Source organism: Phytophthora ramorum (genome assembly GCF_020800215.1).
Source record: "Phytophthora ramorum isolate Pr-102 chromosome Unknown Phyram_PR-102_s0019, whole genome shotgun sequence".
Taxonomy (NCBI): domain Eukaryota; phylum Oomycota; class Peronosporomycetes; order Peronosporales; family Peronosporaceae; genus Phytophthora; species Phytophthora ramorum.
In genome coordinates, this window is record NW_027150665.1 from 245,231 (window position 1) to 270,289 (window position 25,059).

A 25,059-nucleotide genomic window follows, 5' to 3' on the forward strand; every position below is an offset into this window, starting at 1 on the left:
TTGGTGGATATGCGTCTCACATGAAGAGAGTGCAGTCTCCATGCTGGGTTCTTGGTGACAGATCGTAGAACGTACTGGTGCAAGCGGTCGACCCAGTTGTGCAGTGTGGCGAAGCGCAACGTTGCAGAGGAATTGTCGTCGGTCATAAGTTGCGTGTGCGCGGCCGTGATGAAGGCGTCCAGCATTGTGAACGCAGTACCGAATTCGAGAAGGCTGTTAACATTCCTTCGTGGTTGGCCGGGCTGATTTTTGTAGAGCAGGAAGGACGGGAACTCGGTCACGTTGAGTAGCTCTACTGCTCCTCGTAGCCCGACGGAGGTTGTGTCGTATTGGTACGACCATACTCGAGCTGCAGAAATTGATTGGGTGCCCTTAAGACCTGCAAGCCTTGCATCATTATCGCCAGTACCATTGTCTAGGCGCCAAATATGCAAGACCGGGTAGTTGAAGGGTCCGAAGCGAACTGCGGTGCTGGGCATGAGCGGAACGGGGTAGTACTCCTGTAAGTTGAGTACACCAAGACCCGTACGCGGGATGTCAGTGGCAAGGAGAGCGAGTGATACGAGTGTGATGATACAGCGCAGTTTGGAGAATGCGATGCATCCGGCGATGTCCGGTTGCGGAAGGAGCTTCTTCCATCCTCGCGTCCTCACGTAGGCCAAAGTTCTGGCGCTGGAGAGTTTGCTGGAGTTATCTGGTATTCGAGCTCGAGAATCACCGTGGCACCCTGGTGCTGACGGGTGGATTGATGGCATGACTCAGCTCCGAGACGTGTGCATGAGCACTTGCAAGTCTGCTGTGACGTGGTGATCTATATCAGCAATGCTATAACGGACGTGCGATTAGGACTCAAATCATGTTGCGCCGGTATTGTTATTTTCCACTAGTCAATATGTGCAACGCCTACGTCGGAATGCCTTTGGAATTTGCCGACTCAAGGAGCTGATAACGAGCCGAACTCAAATCTGTGTACTCTTCCATCTCATCTGAGGTGGGCAAGGACATCCGTTTACTCAGCAGAGGGAGCGCGCGTTTGCCATAACGTTTGCTGTTGTGACGCCACGAAGGAGGCAGTTGTATGACTGGCTTGGATAAGATGAAACGAGTGAGAGTGGAGTCGACGAGTCCGCTGCAGTGCTGGGCATTACCGGAACGGGACAACATTTTTGAGGTACGCTTGAGCTCACCAAGACCAACACGCGGGATGTCGGCGACACGTAGAGATGGTCGATCGAGGAAGGTCTTATCGATCTGCGTCCACCTTTGTTGATCTCCGCACTTGCTCATTTGATGACTGCACTGCGATTACATTTCGATTGGCAATGCTTAGTTGGGACTCAAATTTAGTGGACCCATTTGGCTATTCTTCCCCAGCTGCCCTCGATAGAGAAGTGATCCGGATAATCGGTCACTTTGAGCACCCCGCAGACCGATTGCAGTCGTGTCGTATTGGCAAGACCACACTACTGGATCTGCCTCATTGAGGGATTTGAGCAGTTGGATTATCGTCTTCCACACACCAAAATGTGCTGCGTGGGTAGTCTATGGGCGAAAACGCCCGGCAACCAGAGCTGTGGAAATATTCACTGAGACTCCTGACACCAAGACCCGATCAAGGGGTATCCGCCACCTGTAACACCAGCGAAACGATCGAGATGACATAGTGCAACTTGGAAAGTGCGAGACAGTTGGCGATGTCAGGACGAAACGCTAGGTATGAACTCGTGCTTGTGTGCAGCTTCTGGTGCTACGGTGCTTTTGGATAGGTGATGGTTCTTTGGGGTGCGGGGATTCGGCTTGATCCTGATCATGTTCGCATCCAGCGTGAAATAATCGTAGACAGGAAGTCCTGGCTTACCATTTACGGCCTTCGTAACGGGCCCGTGTGAGTTGAGTTGGCGAGGTTATATGGTACCACTGCAAGTTCGAGTATTGCGAGTCTCGCAGCAGCAACATACTGAGATTTACGAGAACGGTAACAAGAAACAAGTGCCTTTCGTTTGGACTTCGCGATCAAAGTGGCCAAACCGTTGCGGATAATGTTGCGGTCCTCTACGCATTCGCAGCATGTTGAATGACGACCTGGCCCATTATTTACTGTGGAATATTACAACTTTGTCGGGTGCTGCTATGTGAACCACGATGTGTCTGAGTTGACTGTGCCAGTGCAGCCGCCGCACCTCCTTAGACCCACTTGTGGTCTTGATGTACACATTTCTCTTGAGCTGTGACCAACCTATTTTGCGTGAGCGAAGACTTGCAGTGCAAGTCATCAACCACTCTGAAGCAACACCGCCAACGGAACGTCCCGGGAATTTGCCGAGTCAAGGAGGCGAAAGTCATCGGCATTGAGCCCAGTGTACTCTTCCATCTCGTCTTTCGCATACGGCAAAATAGCAGCGTAGGATGCGAGGTTATTGCTACTATTAGGATCGGAGCTGGGCACAGGAGCAGACCGAATCCTGTACAGGTAAAGCTGGACCCCGATCAGACGCAGCCAGAAGAAATTCCACGGATCGGTCATCATGGCGATATTCATGAGTTGCAGGGTGGACTGAAACGGAGTGGAGGGCCGTTGGGTACCAGCTAGTAGGTTCCTCCGAGAGTCTCTGGCAATTGACGGTGTGCTGGAGTGAAATGGACGAACCTTTGCTTGCGGTTCAACCACACCGATATGGCGTGTTGGGTGTGAAGCAAGTGAGGGACGCGGTACAACGTTAAAATGAATGCTCAGCACCGATGCCACCCAGAGCCTGCGTGCCCCGCAAGGAACAATTGGCGTTGAATTGAGAACGACACCCCCCGTTTCGCGACGCACCCAGTTTCTACGTGGTGCTAAGAAGCCCAAAGCCTTGACGACCATCACCAGTCCGACTACTACAACGATGCAGAATAGCAGCATGATCGCACTGTCGTCGAAAATATACGTCGAAGCATTGAAAAGCCCGGCAGGATTGCAGTGAATGATGTCCATGGTTTGGCTTTCGTCGGCGAGTCGGAACACATTGGTGATATTGGTGTCTCGATAGAAGGTCCTTTTGTACGGACCACAGATCGTCAGCGTGGACGTAAAGCTGATGACAAGACCGCGGATGCCAGGAGTTCCGTCGCTCCAGTGGCCGCGAGTCTTCTTCACGGCGAAGACGACTACGGTCACTACAAGTGCCAGCAACCAAACGTTGCGCATCTGAACTGCGGTCGTTCTCAAGAATGTCACGAGCCCAATGTTGATGGTGCCTCCTACAGCAGTCCAGTACGAGTCGAGGAAAATGTCCGCGAAGCTGCCGTCCAAAAGCAACGCTACCACATACCCAGTCACAGGCAGCAAACTAGAGTACACAATAACCTCGAATGGGATCCTGAAAACGATCGCCACGACAGACAAACACACTGAACGGGGCTGTGACTGTGGACATCCAGCAGCCTCCTGTCTAGCAGCTACCGACGCACCGTAGATCAGCAGAGCCAAACGAATCCACACATAGGCCTGCGCACCGCCTCGCAGCACTGAAATGATGCCGTACCAGTCGATGACGTTGGTTTGGACGGTATCGCGCTCATAGCGGTGATCGTCTACGAAAACTGTCGTACACGTCACGACTTTTGGTTCCGACGACGAGTTGGTTTCCAGTTCGACGCAGCGCCTTCCTCTAGTCAGAAGAGCGACTTCCAGCGCTTCGTAGTTGTAGTAAGTGGACCGCATGACTCCCGATGTTGTCGAAAACCGTTGTGAGGATAGCAACACCACGTCCAGTTCCAAGTCCGGATACCGTTGCTTTAGAGCCTGTAGTCGTAGATCCATGTGATCCCAGAGACGGACGGCGGGGAGTGAAGGGTCCAGCGGGTGTGGGCACTTCCAAATGCCTGGATGATTGCAGAAGCGAGGTCGTAGTGAAGAGCGTTTTGTATTACCAGCGTTGGAGCATATTGCGAGCGACTGCGCTTTTCGGGGGATACTTACGACATGGAGCGAATGCACCCTCCATGCTGGGTTCTTGGAAGCGAATCGCACGACGTAGTGGTGGAGGCGGTCAATCCAGTTGTGTTTGGTGGCGAAGCGCAAGGTTGAGTAGGTATTGTCTTCTCGTAGTAGTTCAGCACGCGCTGTAGTCATGAAAGCGTCAAGCATCGTGAATATGGTGCTGAGCCCGATCAAGGTGTCTGGATTCGTTGCTTGTCGGCCTTTGTAGAGCAAGAAGTCGGGGAACTCGGTCACGTTGAGCAGCTCCACAGCCCCTCGAAGACCGACAGAAATGGTGTCGTGCTGGTACGGCCACGCTCGAACGGCAGACATGGTCTGGACGCCCTTGAGTCCTACGAACGTTTCTGATGCGCTAACATCGTCGGTGCTATTGTCCACGCGCCAGATATGTGTGATCGGGTAGTCAACGGGCCCAAACCGGACAGCGGTGCTAGGCATGAAGGGAACCGGATAGTACTCCAGTAGGTTGCGCACGCCGAGTCCTGTTCGCGGGATGTCTGTGACTAGAAGTGCAAAAGATACTAAAGTGACGAGACATCGCAGTTTGGAGAGTGCGATACACCCTGGAATATCTGGCTGTGGGAGGAGCTTCTGCCACCCTCTCGTTCTCGCGTTCGTCACCGTCCGGGCGCTGTAGCTTCTGCTTGAGTCGACACTTGCATCGCCGTCGGGTGCTTGAGTGCGAGAGTTGGCATGGCACCATGTCGGGTGGATTGCTACCATTATTGGGGACTGAGGTCCTGCGATCGCAACTACCGAAACGGACTTTGCTCCACGTTTAGCTCGCGTTGGCCCCCAGTGAACACCATTGCCATCATGACGAAATATGGTGTGGAAATCCAAATTTGGTTCGAAGTTGACACGATATGCTTGATTAAACTGTTGCTAGATGGCTCGAGTAGCAAATCCAACTGTTCCCCGGCCGCTTCCCCTATCCGCATTGGAGCAGAACGGATATTGGTACATCACGGGAGCTTGCCGAGTCAAGGAGCTCGAAATCATCACAGCTCAAGCCCGTGCGCTCCCCCATCTCGGCTTCAGGGTATGGTAAGATAACGGCATACCATAGAAGGCCAGTGCTGTTGTCAAGCCCGGAGGCGGCTGAGCGAGCGGGTCGAATTCTGTACAAATACAGCGGGACGCCAATCACGCGCAGCCAAATGAAGTTCCACGGGTCGGTCATCATGGCGATGTTCATGAGCTGCAGTATCGAGTGAGATTCCGCCGTACGAGCGCACAGTCCGCCTGCTGATTGGGCTCGCGTTGGCACTGACGGGGCTCGGTTTCTCCTGCAACAATTCCACGATGTCATCGCGAACCCAGTAGTTTTCCTCGCCTGAGACATCGTAGACGACGGTGAGACTTTGGATAGGTTTATGGATGGATGCCGCAGCTCCGAGGAAAGTTTAGCGAGACTTGGCTGCTTTCGGAGGTCGTATTGGTATGGGGCACAGCTTCGCAAGGCATTGAATCGGATGCTGAGTGACGAGGTCGGCCAAAGGCTTTCAGTGCCATACGGTACATTGACGGTTGAAATCAAGATCAAGTCTCGATCCATACGCATCAAGTGGCCCATTAGTCTGGCTGTACCTGCCACTGCCGCGACGATAGCGATGCACAAAAGCAGCATGGTCATGCTGTCACCGAATAAATACGTGGAACCATTGAAATACCATTGTGGGCCGGACTGGACGACATCCAAGTTTTGGCCAGCGTGGGGGGATCGGATGGCCGTCACGACTTTCGAGTTACGGAAGAAGGTGTGTTTGTACGGCCCAACTACCGTCATCGCCGACGTGAAGCTAATGACAAGTCCCCGAACGCCAGGGATTTTCTCCTCCGAGCCATTGCTGGGTTTCCTTGCCACGAACACCATCAAATCAACCAGCAGAGCCATCAGCCAGACTGTTCTCATTTGAGTCACTGCTGAGTTCAGGAAGGCCACAAACTCGAAGTTTGTCGCCCCTTCCAGCGAGGACCAGAACGAATCGAGGTAAATATCCATAAAGTTGCCATCCAAGAGCAGCGCCACTGCGTAAGCTGCAACCGGCAGTGGGCTGCTGTACACGATCACCTGGAACGGGATCTTGAACACTATCACGATTGCGTACATGATCCGAGAATGCCAAAACTGTCCCCCACTGTCTGGTGCCTCTGCGGCAATAAAGGCGGCTACATAGAGCAGAACCAATCGAGCCCAAAAGTACCCCTGGGCACCTCCACGCATCATCGCGATGAAGAAATACCAATCCACGATGTTTGTCTGGAGCAAGTTGCGTTCATAGCGGTAGTCGTCGACGAAAACCGTCGTGCATTCGCTCGTGCAGCGCCTTCCTCGAGTTAGCATAACGATTTCCTGCTCCTCACAGTTGAAGATGGTGTAGCGCAAGGATCCCGAAGTCATGAATGGCCGATGCGTCGCAACCAGCACAACGTCCAGCGTCAGCGCTGGATATTGTTGCTGTAGCTCCTGGAATCGAAGATCCATGTGATCCCAGACCCTTACAGCAGGAAGTGATGCGTTTGACGGGTGCTCGCAATACCAGGGTACAGGGTGAGCGCAGAATCGTGGTTTATCCCCTGATAGTGAGCAGATCTGGAGCGAGCGAGTTTGGTGAGCTATTTGCCGGGTGTGAAGGGAGTGCAGGCTCCAACTCCTGGTCATCTTGAAGAACCGAGTCAAGTATTGATGAACGCGGTCCACCCAGTTGTGCTTCGTTGCAAAACGAAACGCAGAACGTGAGTCCGTGGACGTATTTTGTAGCGACTGCGCTTGAGCAGCAGATATGAGTGCGTCGAGCATAAAGAAGGTCGTATTGAGGCTTAACACCCCGCCATGGTTATTAGCCTGCCCCAATTGTCCTCTATAGAGCAAGAAGTCCGGGAAGCCTGACACGTTTAGTAACTCAACAGCGCCCCGTAAGCCTATCGACGTTGTGTCGTATTGGTACGACCAGATATTGGCCGAATCAACGGGGTCTGTTCCTGCAAGTCCGACAAATTTGTTCATGTCATTATCCGATCGCCAAATATGCCGGATCGGGTAATCGTACGGTCCGAAGCGAACAGCAGTGTCGGCCATGACCGTTCTCGGATAATAGTCATCAAGACGCCTCACACCGACGCCTGAGCGCGGGATATCTGTCGCAAGCAAAACAATCGAGATGATCGAGATCACACAGCGCAACCTCGAAAATGCGAGGCAATCGCTAATATCGGGACGGAGCAGAAGCTTTCGCCAGGAATGGGCTCTAGCTCGAGTTCGGCTCCTGGTGCTGCTTCGTCTGATGTAGGATTTACTCTCCTTCGGGGCCGAGGAGAGCGGAACAATCATGCTGGGCAGACGCTTTGTATACGCTAAAAAAATAACAACGGACGCGGAGTTGTCCGTTATTATTAAAAACAGTCAGACTGCAAGCCAAGGGTGGACCTAAATTTGCCCACAATAAGTTCTTGGTTGCAGGAAGGTAGCAAAAGAATTGTTTTTTTTTCTTGCTATGATACACAATCGTGCAGGTCACGCTTAGACCAGCAAAATAATAGCTGTGGGTATTAAAGTTATTGTATGAGTCTCCGCTCCTGGTTGAATAAGAATTCAGGCTGCTGGGGTTTACAACTCAATGTGTTGGCTCCCCCCACCTGAACGGTGGACCAGTGTCATGGATTCCACTTTGAATGCGCTCATTATTGGGGCATCACCACCGACACTCTTCGAGGGCACCAGCATCTTCTTGTACACGAGATCAGGGTAGTCGGCGTTCGTCTTCAGCGTCACGTACTTCTCGGCGGTGGTCATCCCCGGCTCGAAGTACTCGGCACGTCGCGTGGGGAAGACCAGGATGATAACCATGAAGGCAATCAGCACAAGGGACCCAACGAGAGAAATCCAGAAGGAATTGGAAGGGATTGACATGGCAATTCGGCGAAGCTGGCGATCTCCCTTGAGCTGCACATTGGCGAGAAGATCAGAACTGGTGGCGGTGGCAGAAGAGGAGGAAGAGGAAGAGGAGGAACGGAGATCTGTCACGGCGGCGTTTTGCATGAAGTAAAAGAAGACCGACGTGTGCATGACTTCCAGTGGCCTCTCGAGGAAGTAATTGTTGTCATCGAGTTGGTTCACATACGATTCCATCATGGACGAGCACGAATCGCCACTAAGGTACTGGTTCAGACTCGCGTTCCACATGGTCGTCGCAAAGTTCTCAGGGTTCAAGTACTCCAGCTCGGTCGGGATGTCTTCAATCAAAAAGGAAGGCGCATTCAGCTGCACGAGCGGTGTTGGCGAGTAAAAATCACCCGACATGAAGTCGTTGATCGGGAGAATGTCCTCGCCTGCAAACAGGTAGCGTTTGGTTTGAGGTAGCTGATACCACATCCCGTTGCAGTCGCCTCCGTCCTCTCCATTCACGTCGCACTGGGCGTTAAACTCCTCGTGCAGCGGATCCGTCTCCCACGACAGCAGTGCAAAGCTGAACTGGACGTGGCGTCGCGGGTTGTCCACGTAGGGTCCTACGTACATGTCCAGGTTCTCTCCGTAGACGGTGTACGCGCCGTCTAATCCCCCGTAGGCGAATGTATCTCCAGTAATGTAGGACCCGATGCCGTAAAGTACTGCTTGGTTCGAGAGCTTATCGCAATCGACTGGGTACCAGCCGCCGTAGTTGACGTCGTACGTCACCGAGCAGTTTTCGACATGAGGGATGATCCCCACCTCCTTCTGCAGATGAAACGTGTCGCTCGTATCGTAGAAGACACACGACGTGTTGCCACAGAAGCTGCTGCCTAGAAATGTCCAAAAGTACTCGGCGCTGGAGCTCACGTTGGCGTCACTTGAGCTCGAGCTGGTCCCGTTCGAGGAAGAGCCGCATAGTCCATACATGTTGCACGCCACATCTTCCAGTGTCAGCCCGTAGTAGATGGAAGTGTTCAAGACGACATCAATCGTGAGAGACTGAATGTCCATTTGGTCCGTCAGGCTCAGCTTCTCCATCGACACGGTCGTGGCGTCCAGGTCGAAAGTGCTGGGGAACGAGGTGTTGAGCCCCGTCACGATCAAATTCACGACGGCTTCAATTGACTCGGAAGTCAAGTTGTCCACAGCTTCCAGGACATTGAACAGCGAGGTGGCGGGGCCTTGACAGATACGCGTTCCGTCCTCGGCATACGTCCACCCGCCTGTACTGATGGAGTCGTTGGGGAACACGTCGAGATCGGTCCGACCGTCCGACTCGGAGCAGTTGTGGTGTCTTCTCTCGGAATTGGCGATCGCGCGCTCCATCATGACAGTGCCGTGAAGGAACAGGTCGACCACCGTTGCGATGTCAAAGTCCTCGGGCCACTCCGTGTTGCCTTTGGCGTCAGCGGACGAAATGGAGTACTCCGCGTCGGGCGTGGTGTTCATGAAGTTGACCTCCGTGTTCCACTCGTTCGAGTAGAAGCCGTAGACCACTGCGATGGACCCGAGGTCGTCCACGTTGATCGGTGCCAAGCTCTCACCCGCGTACGTCACGGACGAGTTCTGCTGCGTGCACGTCGGGTCCGCGATGAAGCCGAACGGAGTGTTTTGCTGTCGGACGGCGTTCTTGAGGATGGTGTCACTTGGTCGTCGGACCCCGGACTCGTTCTTGAGCGCCGCCGCCTGGAGCTTCTCCAGTGTCGACTCGGACTTCTTGAAGTCGTCGAGGATCATGGTCGAGTTGAAGCCCACGGTGCTGTTGGAGGCCTGGAAGCCTCGGATGCTGTTCCCCAGCGTGAGCACGACGACGATGGGCACGACGAAGAGGATGACCGAACGGATGCGTCCGACCACTTTGCTCGGCGCCGACACCTCTTGTGACGACCACAGCAGGTTGTGCAAGAACACGATGTAGGCCGGCTGCACTTTGTCGAGCCACCAGCCCATGACCACCTCCACGAAGGCCATGACGAGACCCGACCGGAAGTTGAAGGCGTCGGTCTTCTTGTCGGCGTTCGTGGAGGACCCGACCTTGTCGTACACGGTCTCCGGCAGCGTGATGCCCCATAGCGCAATGCCCGTGAAGGCTCCGATGAAGACGCAGAGCACGGCGACGTGGAAGGCCAAGCGCCCGGGGGACAAGGTGATGTCGAGCGTCGGCGAGTTGCGCTCGAGTTTGTCCTCCAACAGAGCGATATCGGCGGGCTTTTCAGCGCTGTCCGCGGGTTTCTCGACGTCGCTCCACTCGGTATCACGCGCCATCGTTGGCTGTCGGTCTTGAAGCTTTTTGCAGTGTGAGAGACGTCGAAGAACTGGCCGACTCCGGACTGTACGGGTGGAGCTCGATGGGTTCACTTCGGTGTTGGGTAAATTCTCGGCTCAACCAGCTTCCCGACTTGATCAGGTACGTCGTGTCAACAGTCGAGGCATGGCCACTTACGAGCAGACTAGCAAGACCCGCAAGTTGCTGGCCAAAGACTTGCGTTCTTCATTGCCACTCTCAAGCCTTTACCGAGTCAAGTTGTGGTCGGTGATATCTCACATGGAGCTGGACTTGTCAACCCGACATGCGAATGTAGCCATTGTTGTTCGTGTCTGGTGCTTTGGCACACGTGAACCCACGGTCATTCGCGATTCGGAGTCCTTAGTCCTCCGTTCCAAGCTCTCGAGCCCACCATGGACTTGCAGTCGTCGTCGGACGCGTACGCTGTCGCTGACACTCCCAAGAAGGAGCGTGAGGGAGACTACGACGACAATGGCACGGTGCTGCTACGCACCGACACGTCGCTCGATTCGGAGCACGTGGAGCCGAGCGTGAAGCTGCTGGCGATTCCGTTCATGGTCGCGGTACTCCTCAGCAACGGGGTCCTGGTCGGCTTCATGGCCATTTTCCTCTCGGAGGTCACCATGGGGTCCACAATCAGTGACACGGTCGGGTCCTCCAAGAACGCGGACCACAAGGTGCAAACGTACCAGCTACTCAATGGTTACGTCTCGGCTGCGGCCGGAGAGCTCCTCAACTACGCCTTCTTCTTCCTCGCCGTCATGGTCACATACTTCGGGAACCTCCCGTGGCACCCGGGACAGAACCCACGCGAGGGCCGCGGCAACGTCAAGAAGGCCGTTCTGTGGTGGTTCACCCCCTTCATCATGTACGTCGTCAACGTCGGCATCACGTCCATGAACATCAAGCACACCATCGTGGGGGTGGAGCACATCTTCGTCGAGGACGACCTCATCACGTCGTACGTCTCGCTGAACGACACGAGCTCGGTCTTCGACGTGCAGAACAGCATCCTCAGGACTGCGGTCCGGCAGGAAGTCGCCCCCTTCATCATCCTCTCGGGCTCGCTGTGCTTGCTGTCCAACACGTCCATTGACGAGGTCAGCCTCGAGACGAGCATCAACAAGACCAGCACCATGCCCACCGTCAAGAGCATCGACTCGACCTCGGTGGGCTACGGCTTCGCACTAAACTCGTGGAACTACGACGCGCTGCCCGAGGGAGTTGATCCAACCTTCGCCGTCAACTTTACAGCGGGCGCCATGGACGTCGACGCCTTCGCAGCGTTTCAAGAAAGCACGGGCTTTGACTTTCTAACGGGGTACGAGATGTTCCTTCAGGGCAAAGCTCTGTTCGAGAGATCCGTGTCGGACGCCAATGTGTCGACAGAGTATCCGTGCTCTTGGGTGGACGGGAAGCTCGACGAGGACAACTCGGAGCAAAGCGTCTACGCTACGTTCGACAACTCTAGCGACTACGCTGGCATGCGCGTATGCAACGGAGCCGTCAGCTCGCTGCAAATGCTGGCAAATATCGCCGATGCTTCGACCCACAACCTCGAGTCCTTCGTGCATACTGTGCTGGCCGGAATGAACACGACGCTGAACCAAACAACGCAGCTTTCACTCGACGAGACAAGCTTCAACTTTGAGACGTACACGATCTCCACGCAGTTGAACCTCACGATGCTGACGGTCGATATTCCGCTGGACCTGGCGGTTCAATACCGAAACCTGAGTGCAGACTGCACCGCCAACGGCAGCTTGTCCTCCGACTTCTACGACCTCAGCCTGTACACGGCAGACCAGCTTGCCCAACTCAGCGAGTTCTACTGTAACACGACGTACTACGTGTACAGCAGCCCCGCTTCCACCTGCGGGTCCACCAACTGCATTTTCCGGGACGAGTCCAGCATGGTCGCGTTCAAGAGGCAGATCTTGCTCTTGCCGTACCTGAAGGGCTGCTCCGTGGAGAACATGACGTACAACAGCGACTACCTCAACTTCTTACCGTCCCAGTGCTCGGCGGAAGAAGACTCGGTGTTTCTTTACGGGGCTGGGACGTACATGGTGGGTGACGCCTTCGACGAGCAGGAGGGGCTGCCTTACATGATAAGCCCTCGACGACACCTCGTGTTCTCGTTCGCCAAATTCGACTGGCAAACGCAAGATGTGAGCAAGATGTTCAACGCTGGATGCGGCGTCCCGGGTGGCTGCTCTGGCCTCGTTCACAAGCTGGAGAACTCGACGGATTCAAACGCCAAGTCGGTCTCGGTTCTGGTGGTCGGGAACAGCACGCTCCCTTCCGAGAGAATGGACGCCAGCTTCATCAACCCCGTGCAGCTCGTGACGCTCAACGCCCAGCCGCTCCTGTATCCTGAAAGCAAGGAGCGCCACTTGTGGGAGTACGTTCAAATGGACCGATTCGGCGAGGTGACGTGGGCCGACTCAAACTTGCAGGGGCTCAACTGCTCGGTCCTCGTCGACTCGTACATCACTCAAGTGGAAAGGAATCACTACTATCTAGACGACCCTCGCCAAGCCATGTACACGTCTGCGCTGTACTACCTGTTCCAAGACGCAGCAACGAAGACGGTGACGCTGGGGGATACACCGGAAGGTGCAAGCAGTTTGTACATGGGGAGCACTCGGCTGGACGGTGACATGGAGCGGAAGAAGATCAAGTATTCCATCCCGCTGAGCTCAGCTATCGCCACGTTGATAGGCATCGCGATCGTCATCTTGTTTTCGTTCGTGGTGGTCGTCACCCCCATCGACCGCGTCAAGACGTCCAGAGAAACCAACTTCGCGGCGCGATACGCCGACTTGCTAACCAAGGAGGAGTATCCGGAAGAAGTGCACAACTGCAATCTTCGAGTCCCAGGAGGCGAGCTGCTTCCGATGGAGGACTGCACTGTCGAGAGTATTACGCTGCACTCGCTGGCTGACGAGTCCGACAAGGTGTTCTTGTAAACACCGCACATCGCCCACTGTGTGGTTCATTACCGTAGTGTGCATACATAATACATAATGTGGCTTGTAATAAATCAAAGGACGGTGGAAGACTTGGTCGCCGTCAGCGACGTTCGAACCGCGTTGAAGAGCAGGTTGCCCCGACACGCCAGGCGGTCGATGGTTTCTTGCATCTCGACCTTCGACAGCGGTAGCGACGTGTGGTGCAGCTTGAAGAAGTTGCTTCTTGCCAGCACCACCTCCGTCTTGATGTGCGACTTGTTCGGGCTTTGAGGGCACGGCACCTGGCGCTTGTAGGTCTGCACTGTCAGGATGGACGTGAGATCCTGGCGCAGCTTCTTGTCGGGGGCGTACGGGTGCAACTCGTCCTTGTCCACGCAGTCAATGGCGATGATGCCAAAGTCCTCGCTGTGCTCTTCAAAGTGGCAGAAGATAGCGTCGTTCGACTCCACCTGGTATCCTCCTGGCGTCGATCGCAGGAAACGGTGTTGCGAGACGGCTTGGTTGTCAGGCTCTTCCTCCTCGCACAAGGTGAGGTCTCCCGTAGCTTCGGAGATCATGATCTCCATGTGGAAAAGGTAGAACTTGAGCGTGTCGAACACTTGTTTGGCAGTGAAGTCCCCCTCGAGCGGCAAGACGACAAACTTCAGGGCGCAGTAGTCGCCGGACGGGGACACGAAGCAGTTCTGCTCCGAGCTCGGAACGCTCAAGTCCATGAATGCTGTCCGCTCGTGCATGTAGCGACGGGCGTCTCGAAGCATCGTGGGCTTGACATGCAGCAGCGTCTGCAGCCGCTGCTTCCTGTCCTTGCGCAGGTGGATGAAGCTGTCGAATGGGATCAGCTTCTCCTGGCGACTGGTGAAGTCCGAGAGCGCCGAGTGGATCCGCGCCAGGGCGAACTGCTGCTTGTGCGCGGTCTCCCGAAGGCACGAGTTCACCAGCTGCTGCTTCTGCGTCGAGTTGGTCTGGTTGGTGGCCTTGGCGGCCTGGTGCTTGAGGTAGTCGACGTAGGCTTCCAGAGCCGGGAGCTGCGCCGACAAGTCCTCGATCTCTTTCTGAAGTTCGCAACGGGACGTCAGAAACGTCAGCTCTGCAACGCAAGACTCGACGCGAACTCACCTTCCGAGCCGTGTACGTTCTCATGCGGGTGGTGGCGCCTTTGGCGTCGTCGTCGTCGCTGCCGAGCGACCGCTTCCTCTTGTCTGCACTGGAGGCGCTGGCTGACGGATAGATCTCTTCCGAGCTGGTGTCGGAGCTGCAGCCCAAGAGCGCTGACAGCTCTTCGACGTCGATTACTCGAAATTGCTCACGCGTGGCCGTGTCGTCCGGAGACGCGGGAAATAACGAGGTGAGACCCTGCGGCTTGGCGGTGGTGCGCTCGATACCCGGCATCTTGGCGAATGAGCTGCGCCCAGGCAGAAAAAAGCTGCCGACGGCACGTTGCAGGCAAATCACTGAAAGCATCACTGCCGACTGAGTAGTTGGAAATGGTTTATGTCTGCGCTTTCATCTGCAAAGGCGCAACGATCGATCGACTCGCTGTTGCGTTCCAGTCGCTGCAATCGCCTGCAGTAGGGGGGAAACGAGCGGGTGGTTCCAGCATGCGGCGCGAATACATACCGCTCGCGGCGAAGCATTTGCATTTGGTCTTCTTTTACGCGTTTTGGTGGTGGAAGTTGGGACGATCGACTTCAGAAACGGGATGGGTCGGCGGTAAACTCGCGTGACGCAGTGACTCGGCGAATCAGCTGGTCGCAAAGCCTGATGACGAGCTCGGAAACTCGGGCTTGCCCTGACGGAATGAGTAACCAAGAATTGCGCTGCAGAGTGAGTAACCAAGAATTGAGCACATTGACATTCATAGCTAGCTCCTATTGCTCAGGCCGAACAAAATACCGATCAGGACCTGCGCAACTGCAACGCTGCCGAAGAAGCACGCCTTCACGATGCCCGCCAGCGAAGCTGCGTCTATTGTACCGGCAGATTGGGATCGGTCACCAAGTCATAATTGTTTTTTCCAGACCGAACTTCTTCGATGCAGTTTTCTTTGCGTGAAAATTCGCTTTATTAGCCAAAAGCGTTTTTCAATATGTCCAATGCTCGCGCTGCCTTGGTCTTTCCAAAAATATAATTCGTCAAAAGTCGATTTCATCGCCTTTTCGCTAGGGTAGGGGTGTAAGTTTTTTAGTCAACCGCCGCCAATTTTCACATTATCATATCGAAATATACCAATTACGGTACAAAAATGGGGTACATGATAGAGACGGGTGAAAGTAGACAACAGTGGCTAAAGTGTTGCTGTATAATGGAATGTAGCGCACGATGTATGATACTTTAGCAAAAGAAATGGAGCTTGTTGTGTAGTATAGGTGCCCACGAGAATGCTGGAGCTATTTGTGCTTTCCTATGAGCTGCTATTGCCAAGTTATACAACTAACGCTAAGAGTAATACAGAATTATTGCCTCGGTGCGAGGCATGACAACTCCTGCTTCATCTTGTTTCTACAGCTCAGATCAAAGCAAAACGAAGGTAGTGTATCGGCATAGGTAATAGCAACGGAATGGATTTTATTTTCAGGAATTGGACCAAAAAGTATTGGCCGGCTTGGAGCCGATTCAGATTGAGATGAACGATCCCAATCTGCTGGTACAATACCACCTCGAATCAGTGGTTTCTGCCATGAGGAAGCCTTCCTTTCAGCATCTCTGTGTCTCGATTTGATACTTGCTTGATCGAGTACTGACTATCAACGCTTACACAGAGATTGCTGTATCAGCAGGGCACGGTCACTCAAAAGCTGAAATGCCGTAAGGCGACAGCGGTACCCTTTGTGACGTGTTGTAGCGGCGCCAACGTTGAAGTTGTCGACGCCATCGCCGATGGCTACACTGTTGTAACACTCCCCCCTGCGTTTTGGGCCGCAGTGCCGTGATTGAAGCTGGTGCTGTAAGATCTTTGAGTGGAGCTCAATATATATTGCATGATCTGCATTCATTATGTAAACATGTTACTTTAGCTATTATAGAGACAAAGCTATGTCAATATTGACCGATAAGGACTTCATATTAGTCAATGAGGTAATGCAAACAAAATTACCAAGCGGGTACCGTGATCTATGGAAAGGATCATTTTTGTAAGGACTCAGGTACGCCGAAGCTCTCCTAGTTCGCCCCCTGCGTGGACACTACGAGCGTCGACGGGGCATCACCTCTTGACGCTCAACCATCCTTTCATGTTGCACATGCATTTGTCGCGCCGCGGCGAGGACACGGTCCACCCGCGACAGCGACAGCGATTCGCGCTCATGGCGCGCTACCTTTGGCAACTACTCTACCGTCACGTATAGTCGATCCACATCAACTTGAAGTGGATTGACCAATCACAGTGTGCTCTTTTTTCAACGCACCGGCCTCCGTCCGGAGGCCACGAAAGCTAACTCCATTCAATCTCACTTTGCAATTTGCTTTCCAAAGCTCATCTAACAACCTAAACGCTTCGGCATCGCGGTTCTAGTCAACTCGCGGCCCTCACGCGCAAAACACCTGCTCAAGCCTGACAATTTTGCCCCCTTCCACCATCTCCGTGCCACAGGACCATCTTCCAAGGCGTTTCCCGTGAGTCATGAAAGAGGGCCTTTCATGACTTAACATTTTGCTTGTATGGTATAATTGAAATACGTGTAAATACCGCGTTCACGAAAGGGTTGAAAAGGCTAAGCCTGATTCGTCAAACAAGTAGCGTTTTGTCCAATCATCGATACATATCAAAACAAGAAGGTTTTAATCTGAATATTGTTTTAATCAGAAGTCAAAAGCTCCAGCGATGAGAAAAAAGCAAAATGGCTTCAACGTTGCTTTAAGGACACGTTAATGCAACTTTTGACGTGCAGGAGGGTGAACGCAGATTCCGGGAGAGGTTGTTTGGACAACGTGCATGTGCTTCACAAAATCGGTGTGCATATCACTACTTTCGCGAGGCATAGGTCAACCACATCCAGGCCATTAAAATCGCATGAAGGGCGTCAACAAGTTCATTTTAATGCGATCAGGGGTATAAAAATTTAACTATCCAATCCTGAATGAAGCTCAGGTATTTTCCCCCGGAATGAAGTGGCTGTGCACCCACTCCAATTTATGTAAGGTCGGTCGTGAATGTAGGGTGGTTACCTTTATGTTTGCCGTAACGTTATGTTAATGTGGGTGTTGTAATCATGATTGATTGCCGTTTAGGGATAGACGGCTCTATCGCCCTTGGAGGTATACGGGGCCTTAACGTGGAGAGCATGACAACAAGTTTGCCTGGATCCACTTTGGCTTCTAAACTGGTGGAGAAAATGCGGCATTTTGGGGAGGGTGGCCCCCCAGGACTTACTTGATGGTCGTGCCGGGTTTTATACAAGTTAGGATGATAATATACTTTTGCGGGTCCAAAGGGATGACAGAACAGATCAATTCGGTGAAGTGAGAGGTTAAGTGACAATATATTGTTGCTACTGAGACGAAATTGTTGTTAGTGGCTATACGCAAGACAAAGCGGGTTTTGTACAAAGGAAACTGGTAGTTGGCATCGAGTTTACACTAGGTGTCGATCTTTACTTGCTTCATTAACACTTTCGTTGTCTCAAGTCGACAGGCAAGGACGCCAACCCGATGCCAAGTTCCAACATCAACGACAAACTGGTTAGTAAACTTTACACGCTCAAACATGTATACTACAACGCATGGCTTCCCCTGTTCAGTTATTTCCTTACTAAGTTATAATTTGCTAGGTTCGCGCGGAGGTTCAAACGTGTAAAAATGACGTGTACAAGTTCAAGCTCAAAATATCCGCCCAGGAGCTATGCAAACACATGAATGTGGGAAATGTTGTCGTTTATTACGACGAAACTAATTTCAGCAAGCACACGCATGGATGAGCTAAGAAAGCGGAGCGCGCCACTGTGATCCTGTCACCTTTCAAGGGGGTCAATCTTCAGATTCAATGCGCAGAGGCCACTGAGGTTGGCCTAGTTCACCACCGCTACGAACGTGGCAGCATTCAGATGAATGAGAATGCTGCTTTTGTCGACGAAATGTACGAAAAGGTCAATTCATCCGTTACGTTCAGCTAGCACTTTTGCGGCAAGAAGGTGGTAATCGTTCTCGACAACGCCCCTACTCACAACCAGATGGACGAGCGTGTGATCGAGCATGATGACATGGTGCTTCTTTAGCTGACATCGTATTTGCCAATGTGTAACCCAATCGAAGGTGCGTGTCGTTATTCTTTTCTTAACATACACAACTGCTTCAGACATTGACAGATGTGGATATCATTATTGCGCAGGGTGCTTCAACGTGCTAAAAGCGAAGATCAAGGTGAACCTAGCGTTGTCGCGCGAGGATCTTGTTGCATCTCGCCCGCGTGGACAGCTAACAGCAATCCGTATTGAGATTTTGGAGCGAGCTGCTCGACTCAACATCACCTGCATGGACCTACGGCTGGTGAACAAGATGGCTATTCACTACCAGCACGCAGTTGGCCGCTGCTGGGCGCGTAGGAGACATGCAATACGGCACTTGATTCTTGCACACTTGGTTAATAGTTAAACCACTTTGCATCCTTGACAAGCTCCTTAACATTACATTATTTGTTTGTTAAGAATTTTTAGTTAAAACTTTAATTAGAGTGGATTTTCACTACTTTGGACCGGCAAAGGCATGCAACCCAAAAATTCGATAAATATTGATTGCAACACGAGGAAAGAAATACGTATCTGTTTGTCAGGACAATAGGAAGGAAATAAATAACTGCAATCCAAGAGTTAGAGCAGCAAATTGCAATAGTGTTCGCCAAATTCATCTCCTACATGCACTGCTCGACAGTCGCCACATCCCACAGACAATGGTTCACCTTCAAAAAGAGAATCATCTCCAGCATCAAGAGAGACAAGCGATGGTGCTCATGGCGCAAACCGGCACGAGCCACGCTAAAGAGGCGCTCCACCATATTGGAGGTTGGAGGTATCGCCCCTGCAGCATGTAGATGGACGGCTGGGCAGCCACCTTGCGACGCTTGAGGATCCGCTCAGCCAACTCTTCCTTGGTCGATGGGGGTACATCTGAAACCAAAATGCTGCTGCGCTCCCGCTTGAAGGACTCTAAAGCCGCCACTTCATCCTCCGTAAGTAACGGCGTTAGACCAACCAAGACCGTCACCACTGCCTCTTCAAACACGATAGAGTGCACGATGTCCGCATCAGATGCTAATACATGGGTACATATTATAATACAAAAATAACAGTTAGTCAATAACAATACATACGTTCTTACCGAGATACTTCGCTAACGACGGTCGAATTTCCAGCAGGCCATCGGACAGATCACGCGCATTCAGCAAAGTAAGCCTCGTGACTTGTAGGCGCTTGGAAACGCACGTAGGCTGGTTTGCAGAGCCTCGAGCTTGCGGTGTACCGTACGAGACGGAAGATAGTCCTCCTCCAGCTCCTCATCGTCGGCCGAAATAAACTCGCGGAGCCGAAAGTAACGCTTGAGCATCGAGAAGGTCGACGACCAGCGTGTGTCTTGTCGAAGTATCGCAGCAAGAGACGACTGGGTACTATTTTAAAATAGTAATATTACATTACAAAATATTAGCACACCCGTATCACAGACAAAATAGTAGAATACGAGAATGATAAGTACCGTAGTTTCGACGCTTGCTTCAGCGTTCGCAGCTTGCGCATCAGTTGTTGCACCTCCTCGAGAATGTTGTCGTGTGGTCCCAAGTAATCACGCACATCCAGATATAACCGGTGACTTGCACAGCCAACGAGCGGCACTCCAAGCAGGTTGGCAAGCCGCTTGTTGACTGCGCAGTTGTCCCCAACTAAAACCAGACACCCATAAATCGACTTACTGAAAAAGGGAGGAACCGCTTCATAGCCGTAAGATGACCCTCTGCACTTAGCTGGTCATCGGGCTCATCCATCACGGGTGCCAGAGACAGAAGCAGGAATTGAGACCCGGCTTCTGTCTCGTAGCACGCATAGACAGCCAGGTAGTGCTCAGTACCATGAGACCAGCCATCGATGATGAAGCCAAACGACTCTGGGGTCTCAACACCGATTACGTTCTCCATAGCCTTCGTCACCGCCTCCATGATAGTAGTGAGGATTTCCGCGGAAATTGGGTTGAGTTTCGTGTATCTATCAAACATAATATGTTAGTGCTATATTACACAATGCTAAACAGTTGTATACGTACTCGCGGGTTTCCTTCGACTCACAAAACGAAAACAGCAGACTACCATTGATAACCCACCGCATCCAAGCGTAGCGGTTGGACGCCTTTGTTGCAGTTATTTGTTCTTGTTGGTAGTAGCCGTCAATTTCGAGAGTGAGATAGGCACATGCTATCTCCTCGGCACATCCCTCGGCTTAGCTATTCCCAGTGATGAGGATCGCTGGCCTCTTTCCAGATAATTGGTTCGCTTGCACTTTGCCTAAGTGACCAATTGAATCAGTCTACTTGTTTGTTGTCCTATCACCTCGCTGCATTCAGCACCATACAAACTTGTAGATACTAGGGCTCAACACTCCCAATAATGATGCCAGCGATGTCCATTGATCCATCGACCTCTCGATCTTTCTCGACTTTGGTAACCTCAAAGGCAGACTCAGATCCACCTTGTCTCATTCCCAAATTAAAGATTGTCTGAGCCTAACTGAAGTTATAATGAGAGCTTATGTTAGCGTGGGTACCCAATATAAATGATGTCATCCTAATCTAATGCCCATACAAAAAGCCTTTGGTTTCAAGGGAGCACCTTTCTCATAATTCTCCCGCCTCTTACCTTCGCCACTCACTCTCTCTTTTGAGTGTCTAGCGATCAAGCCTCGGTCCCGACGAAAGCTTTCCGGAGGGGGGGGGGGGTCGTAAGCCGCCCGAAATCTCTCAGACGACGGCAAGCTTGGCCTAGGCCACAGTGGGCACTGACTCCTGGCTTTTTGCGCATACAGACTGCCCAGCGTCCAATGGGGACAATGTCGGCGCGGAAAGGCAGATTATCCTGCAACTCGCGGCCACCTAGTCTTTGACCAAGGTGCTTTTCTTAGCCTCAAATTAGAGAGTCACACCTAAAAAAGAGTGAAAAAAAAAACACTCATAAGTAACGGGCTTGTAGCGCGGTCACGTCACTTTGCTTCACTTAGGGTTAGGACTTCCGTAAAACTGATCCTTTAGATGTAAAACTCTGTATTTACCTAGTCCATTACTGGAATTCTGCTTTCCAGTCATAACTTTGAGTGGTTGAACTGAAAACTTGGTTTTGGAGTCCAAAATCGACTTTTCACGGAAAATCTTTATTTGATCCTAACTTTAGGCACTTTGCCTATTTGAGGTTTTCCTAGTTGAGGTCGAGGTTCCTGACTTCCATCATAGTACGGATCTTTTCAAACTGACCTTGACTCAGTGTTTTGTTTAGTGCATCTGGAATCATATCATGAGTGCTACCGTAAGTAACAGTGATATTTTTCTCTTCGTGCTTATCACGATCATAGAGGTGCCTAATGTCGATGTGTTTTGTCGACGAATGGCTGCATGGGTCCTATATAATGCTGATTGCGGCTGTATTATCGTACAAGCACTTTTGTTGGCAGATCTTGGTCATAACCTAGTTCCTTCAGTAGTAGCCGTAGCCACATGGCCTCTCTTACACCTTCACTCGCAGCAATTAACTCTGATTCCGCTGGGTTGAGACTAATACAGTCTTGCTTAACACTTTCCATGTAATGCATGCTCCAGCAAGTATTGATACATATCCTGTGATGGATTTCCTTCCTTCAGTTGCATTCGCGAAGCTCGCGTCTGTGTATAGTTCTATCTTAGTAGTACTATTTCCATTGTACATAATACCATACTTCGACGTTCCGTTTCAAGTACTTTAGTACTCGCTGAGCCGCTCTCCTATGAGTCTTATTGTAGCAAGACAAGTACTTACTTAACTCTCTCACAGCGTTAGCTATGTCTGGTCTAGTACCTCTTACTAGATACACGAAAGACTCTACTAAACCTCTGTAATCAAACGACTGAGCTGATATCTTCTCTGGTGTCATGGTCGTTTCCTTCTCTAATACCACACGCTTAGCCTGTGGAGTGGACTCAGTATTACAATCACATATCTGGAATTTGTCCAAAAGATCGCAAATGTACATGTGTTGTGATAGGCACAACGTCTTAATTTCTAGATCTCTTTTGATCTCCATTTTGAGTAAATAGTGAAGTTCACTTAGGTCTTTCATGGTGAACTTAGCTGGTAGCTTTGCCTTTAGTTCATTTATCGAGCTCAGATGCGAGCCAGCAATGGTCAGATCGTCAACAAAGACACAGACCATAAGCGTATGCTGGACGCCTTCAACCTCCCACCTTTTCAGATGCAAGCAATGCTCCTTCTTGCATCTAGAAAAACCCAACTATTTTAGTTACTCATTTAGGACTGCATACCAGATTCTAGGAGCCTGTATGAGTCCATACAGGCTTTTCTTAAGCTTACAAACTAGAGTTTGAGATCCATGGCGGAACCCCATTGGCTGCCTCATATAGATGTCTTCACATAGCATCCCATTTAGGAATGCGGTAGATACATCCATCTGATAGAGATGAAGTCCTAGAACAGTTGCTATGGTCAACAAGTGCCGTAGCGACTCATAGCGTGCAACCGGGGCAAAGACCTCTTGATAGTCGATCCCATATATCTGCGTGTTGCCTTGAACAACGAGTCTTTCCTTAAACCGGTCAACAGACCCATCTGCATTGTACTTAACGTCAAATAGCCAGTGACAGCCGAGTGTCCTGCGCTGATGCGGAAATGGTACTATCTCCCACGTACCGTAAATCACGGCGATCATGTAACGCACGGTAATCGAGGGTTCGCTTCGTAAAAAGTGTGATCCTTTTTCGATACGACGACAAAATTTCTAAAGTGACCTCCCGTCTTACAAACAACATCCGACCCTGTCTTGCAACCATAATCTGACGAGACTGCATTGATTGCTCTTACGATTCCTCAACAACCCCTTCACTAGGCGGCTTCGGTGTTGCGAAGACACCTCTGGCATCGCGTGGGCTCGTCGTTACAAGGCCGGCTTTCAGAAAGCCGTTGCGGATGGACTCTGCGTCAACCTCATCCCACGCTTGCAGCACTGACGCGGCAATATGACGCCGCTTCTGGGCTGCATCAGTGAATATGCCGTTTTCAAAAACAAACAGTGTAGATACTTCTTAGTCTATCCTTGAAGGGTTTCATAACGGCGATATCCATCGGCTGTGCCAAGCCTGCAATCCCAGGAGGCACGTAGACCACGCTGATGTACGCATGGTTCACCAGGCGAGTCCGGACGCACTCCATCTTGTGCGTCTTGAGGCTGTCAAGAGCTAAACCGCTAGGACTTTAAATGTCGAGAGCCCAGACCTTGTCAATTCACTCAATCATTACCCTCTTGTCGCAGTGGGCCTTGGCATGTACCGTATAGTAGCCCCTGTCCCAGTCGTAGTGCATGTCCTCCTTCAGCTCGTCGTGGACGATTCCCCGCAAACACGGCCATTGGCCGCAGTTTGCGACCCGTTGCCGACGCGCCGAGGATCGGAAATAGTCAGGAGTCGTAGCTAATAAAAAAATTAAAACGTAACAGAAAGTTAGTCAACAGATTATATACAATACCGTATTAGTAAACGCACACTGAACAACGTCCACCGTCCGCGCTCCAACAAACTCGATCGTGCTGTGTGGAGTCATATCCGAGGTCTGGTCCATGTTGAAAACAAACTCGTATCTGCTTGGGGTTCCAACAGGGAAGAAAGCATCACTTTCAATGTGATGTAGCATCGACTGCGAGAACCGATCAGCAACAATCTAGTACAGCGTTAGTAAAACAACAATAAAATGCTTCAAAAATATTTTCGCCTGCATGTCAGGGTGCGGTACTCGACCGCGGTGCGTAATTCGTCTGTACGTGAGGCGGTTGCGACGTAAAAACAGAAATATGTACATTTTGACAGCACCTCGGCTTCTTGATTCCACATACTCAGGATCAAAGTACGCGAGGGAATAGCGAGTGCACTCCGTTGTGATACAAAAGTATTTAGCTCCCCGCATGTGCATAATCCAGACAAGTAATCTGACAGCATCACATTTTAGCAACCTAATTACACCACCACCTGAACAAATATCGTAACTTTACCGTTTCTCAATCTCTTATGAGACTGCTTTCACCTGGACCTTGTTGTCTATAAAGACAGCTTTTGGTTTGGCAGCTTGTAGAGCTGCTCTTTGCCGCTCCCAACGCCATATTGTCACACGCGTGGCACTGCAGGACTTGGCGACGGTGCCGATTGGTTCGCCGCCGTCAACACGCTCCAGATCATGTAGTTTGTTAGCGTTCTTAACTTAATTTGCCAGTTGAGTGCACAGTGCCAGTTGGGTGCACGATTCTGCTTGTTAACCAATCAGGGGTCCAGAATAAATTTTCCAACTTGCTGCTTGGTTGGTAACAAATTGACCAGTTCAGTGCACAAAAGTATTAGATCCTGAGATATATATGCAATGTTGGAGGTATATCGTTTTACCAGAATCTTCATGACTGGCTGGCTCACAGTTTGTTGCAAACGCAAAGCGGCGATGGTGGTGCGCCGGGGGCAGTACACACTTGAAGACCTCGCAGAAGCCCTTCAGCGTGTGTAGAGAGGTGAGTCTGCTGCCAGTGTAGCACGTACGTCGTCTGTGCCCCTGCGCACCCTCTTCAAGAAGGCGAAAGATCTGCGCGAGAATCGAATGCTCGCAGGCAAACGACGCGGCACGAAACCCGCTATTCCGCTGGCGCTAGAGCAA

The 25,059-nt window shown here is 51.7% G+C and overlaps 5 protein-coding genes across 5 annotated transcripts; 1 reads left to right on the top strand and 4 right to left on the bottom strand.

Moving 5' to 3' along the window:
* Positions 1–2,717: 2,717 nt before the first annotated feature.
* KRP23_13805 (uncharacterized protein) lies at positions 2,718–6,470 on the bottom strand (the record flags this gene model as incomplete). The annotated part of the gene is made up of 3 exons (XM_067884562.1): positions 2,718–2,753; positions 2,819–4,485; positions 5,573–6,470. The coding sequence occupies 3 exons, from the start codon at positions 6,468–6,470 to the stop codon at positions 2,718–2,720; spliced, it is 2,601 nt and encodes an 866-aa protein (XP_067737959.1).
* Positions 6,471–7,592: 1,122 nt separating this feature from the next.
* On the bottom strand, positions 7,593–10,199 carry KRP23_13806 (uncharacterized protein; the record flags this gene model as incomplete). The annotated part of the gene is made up of 1 exon (XM_067884563.1): positions 7,593–10,199. The coding sequence occupies one exon, from the start codon at positions 10,197–10,199 to the stop codon at positions 7,593–7,595; it is 2,607 nt and encodes an 868-aa protein (XP_067737960.1).
* A 414-nt stretch (positions 10,200–10,613) lies between these two features.
* Positions 10,614–13,193, top strand: KRP23_13807 (uncharacterized protein; the record flags this gene model as incomplete). Its single annotated transcript, XM_067884565.1, has 1 exon — positions 10,614–13,193. The coding sequence occupies one exon, from the start codon at positions 10,614–10,616 to the stop codon at positions 13,191–13,193; it is 2,580 nt and encodes an 859-aa protein (XP_067737961.1).
* A 74-nt stretch (positions 13,194–13,267) lies between these two features.
* Positions 13,268–14,585, bottom strand: KRP23_13808 (uncharacterized protein; the record flags this gene model as incomplete). Its single annotated transcript, XM_067884566.1, has 2 exons — positions 13,268–14,248; positions 14,313–14,585. 2 exons carry the CDS (start codon positions 14,583–14,585, stop codon positions 13,268–13,270), a joined length of 1,254 nt encoding a protein of 417 aa, XP_067737962.1.
* Positions 14,586–23,652: 9,067 nt separating this feature from the next.
* KRP23_13809 (uncharacterized protein) lies at positions 23,653–23,985 on the bottom strand (the record flags this gene model as incomplete). Its single annotated transcript, XM_067884567.1, has 2 exons — positions 23,653–23,837; positions 23,910–23,985. The coding sequence occupies 2 exons, from the start codon at positions 23,983–23,985 to the stop codon at positions 23,653–23,655; spliced, it is 261 nt and encodes an 86-aa protein (XP_067737963.1).
* Between the last annotated feature and the right edge of the window lie 1,074 nt (positions 23,986–25,059).